Raw genomic sequence first — 3,118 nt, forward strand, 5'->3', positions numbered from 1 at the left:
TTTCTCGGCACGTGAAAGATTGCAAACGAAAAAGTTGCACCATGTGGAACACTAGCGTCCGCATGGAAGTGAAACAGTGAAAGTGTGTGGAGGCCCACACCTAGCACACGCAGACACGAGCATCCAAATTTGTTACATTGTTTTGAGTTCGTTACGTATATTTAGTGAGAGCAACGTTAGTTTCACATCACTATTAAAAGGCTTGGTTGCTATTCAATAATTTGATTTTAAAAACATTTAATATTTTTCCAAAAACACCGTTTATTCTCACGTACTCTTCCTCACACTCAATTTTAGTCTCCCATGGCACCTCGTCTTGTAGTTATAATAACCGCCATCGTTTTTCTTCTCCTGGCGGAGGCGCTTCCTACCACGGCGGAGCAATGCAACGCTAGGGATGAAGGCTGTCGGGACAAGGCGGAGTCGTTGAAACTTAAGGTAATAGCCATATTCAGTATTCTTGTTACGAGCGTGATCGGAGTTTCGATTCCCCTGTTCTCCCGGTCTGTTCCCGCGCTGCGACCGGACCGCGACCTTTTCGTACTCGTGAAGGCTTTCGCTTCCGGCGTGATACTCGCCACAGGTTATATGCATGTGCTGCCGGACTCTTTTGAAGATCTCACTTCGGAGTGCCTGCCGGAACGTCCGTGGCGAAAGTTTCCGTTCACCACTTTCATCGCCATGTTATCCGCGGTTCTCACTCTCGTCGTTGATTCCTACTCCATCAGTTTCTTCAAGAAAAAGCTCGCCGCCACTACCGCTAACGCTAACGGTTCCGCTTCCCTTGAAGCCGGAGAGAGGAAGGAAGTGGAAGTATGCGGTCATGGTCATGGTCATGGACATGATGTGCCTGCACATGCAGATGCAAATATCGTGGATGCCGGACAGTTGTTGAGGTTTCGTGTTGTGGCTCAGGTTAGTTATCTTTTCAATATCAAAAATTAACAATTGTAGTTTTAATTTTTTTAAAATCAAATGAAATGATGTTGTCAAAGCTTAAGTAAAATATATCAACACAACAATGACAATTAGGTTTCTATTTTCCCAAATTAAACTGGAATCTCCATATCTTAATCATGTTTAAATCTATTGAATATAAATTAATTAAGACATTTAATTTAATAGATATATATTTAGTTAAAATGTCCTTATTAATTAATTTAATAAAACAATTGAGAGTGATTTGAAATAGTTTTTATAATTCTTATGGTTGTTTTAGAGTACTTTAACATTTGATGAATGATTTAGGTGTTGGAGTTAGGGATTGTGGTGCACTCAGTGGTGATTGGTTTGTCAATGGGAGCTTCGATGAATCCATGCACGATTAGGCCTCTCATTGCTGCGATATGCTTCCATCAAATGTTTGAAGGAATGGGCTTAGGTGGTTCTATACTTCAGGTCAGTCATCTTATCTCACCATCTATAATTTAGTTGTGCAATTTAGGAGAAAAAAAGAAAAGATTAAATACACTTTCACTCACTCTAATTAATAGAAATATTTTTTCAATGTAGATCATTGTGTTTTACTAAAATTTACATCGTTTTTATCGAAATTGGGAATCATACATGTAACTTTTTCACTAACAATAAAAGCATTCAAAAGAGCTAACTATTTTCTAGGAGATAAAAAATGTATTTGCAGCTGGAACGATACATGATGAAATGTATTAACCTTAATTAAGGAATTGGTGAGTAACTTTATATATACCCTTACCAATTATAATTTGTTTTTCACAAATATTAAAAGTTATGTTTTTTTTTTGTTTTATTATGAAAATAAACAAATAATTAAATTTATTAACTAATTATCAGAATTTTAGTATCTTTTATTAAGGAAAGAAATGAATGTTAGTGTGATTTAAGAAGATATAATTTTGTGGTTGCATTTAAAGAAGTGAGTGAGAATAGTTTGATATTTTTGTGACAGGCTGAATATGGAATGAAGGTGAAAGCTATAATGGTTTTCTTCTTCTCAATTACAACTCCATTGGGAATTGTATTGGGGATCGCATTGTCGAATGTTTACAGCGACACTAATTCAAAGTCGCTTATTGTAGAGGGGGTTCTGAATGCTATATCTGCAGGACTTTTGAACTATATGGCACTGGTTGAACTATTGGCTCCTGATTTTATGGGGTCTAAGATACAAGGCAGTACAAAGATAATGGCTCTAGCATTTGTGGCAGTTTTACTAGGTGCTGGCGGCATGTCAGTCATGGCAATATGGGCATAATTTTATAGATTAGAAAGTCGTAGTTTTTCTTTCCTTATAGGTTCAATTTATTATATCAACATTTTAGCTGTATTATATATAGGTTCAATTTATTTATATCAAAATTTTAGCTGCTTACACGAGTTTTCTAAAAATTTTGCTTGCATTCCATGATGGTTGGCGAGTTTGTAACGTCCTCCTAAAGGCCTCCAGTAAACACAAAATAGTTGTTATTTAAGGAGTGATTTTAGTTCTGGGAAAGGATGTAAATGAGCGGAAAGATAAACGGGAGTGAACAGAAAGTTGGTCATGAGTGATTTGATAATTTTAAAAAATTATTAAACGATATATTTATAAAATAACTAAATTATTTTTATTATTATAAACTAATGTTATTATAAATTTTATTATGAATATTAATAACATTATTATTTATTATTATAACAATCTTTTCAATTGTTATATTCCAAAATACAAAATAACATTGTTTTGCATTAATTATAAGTTAATAATTACAAAGTTAATTGTTTGAATTAAAAAAAATCTCAGTTTTATAATTTTATCTCTATATGTATAATAAAAACAAGGACAAGAGAGTCAAATGTGTGATGTTACCTGTTTTTCTCTTTGTTTTTTCTTCTCATGAGAAGGATTAATGAGTTGAACAACTCTCACTCTTTTTTGCGTGCATTTCTGCAAAAAATGGCAGATTTAAATGCTCACTATCCATGTCTTTTAATACGTGTAAGCAGTAAATTAGCGAAACACATACTAAAACTATTTAACTAAATAATATATTTAAAAAAAATAATTCTCAATAAATGACATACGAGAAAAGTAATATGAATGATAAAATCTTCAAATATTACATGTATAAATTTAAAATGTGTAAGCTTAATTTAATTA

General features: G+C 33.4%; 1 protein-coding gene across 1 annotated transcript; it reads left to right on the forward strand.

Moving 5' to 3' along the window:
• Nucleotides 1-236: 236 nt before the first annotated feature.
• On the forward strand, nt 237-2,348 carry LOC124843793 (fe(2+) transport protein 1-like). Its single transcript, XM_047320617.2, has 3 exons — nt 237-915; nt 1,249-1,398; nt 1,928-2,348. Exons 1-3 carry the CDS (start codon nt 304-306, stop codon nt 2,231-2,233), a joined length of 1,068 nt encoding a protein of 355 aa, XP_047176573.1. The 5' UTR covers nt 237-303; the 3' UTR covers nt 2,234-2,348.
• The last annotated feature ends 770 nt before the right edge of the window (nt 2,349-3,118 follow it).

This window comes from Vigna umbellata, chromosome 1, assembly GCF_029865625.1.
Source record: "Vigna umbellata cultivar VRB3 chromosome 1, Vumbellata_1.0, whole genome shotgun sequence".
Taxonomy (NCBI): domain Eukaryota; kingdom Viridiplantae; phylum Streptophyta; class Magnoliopsida; order Fabales; family Fabaceae; genus Vigna; species Vigna umbellata.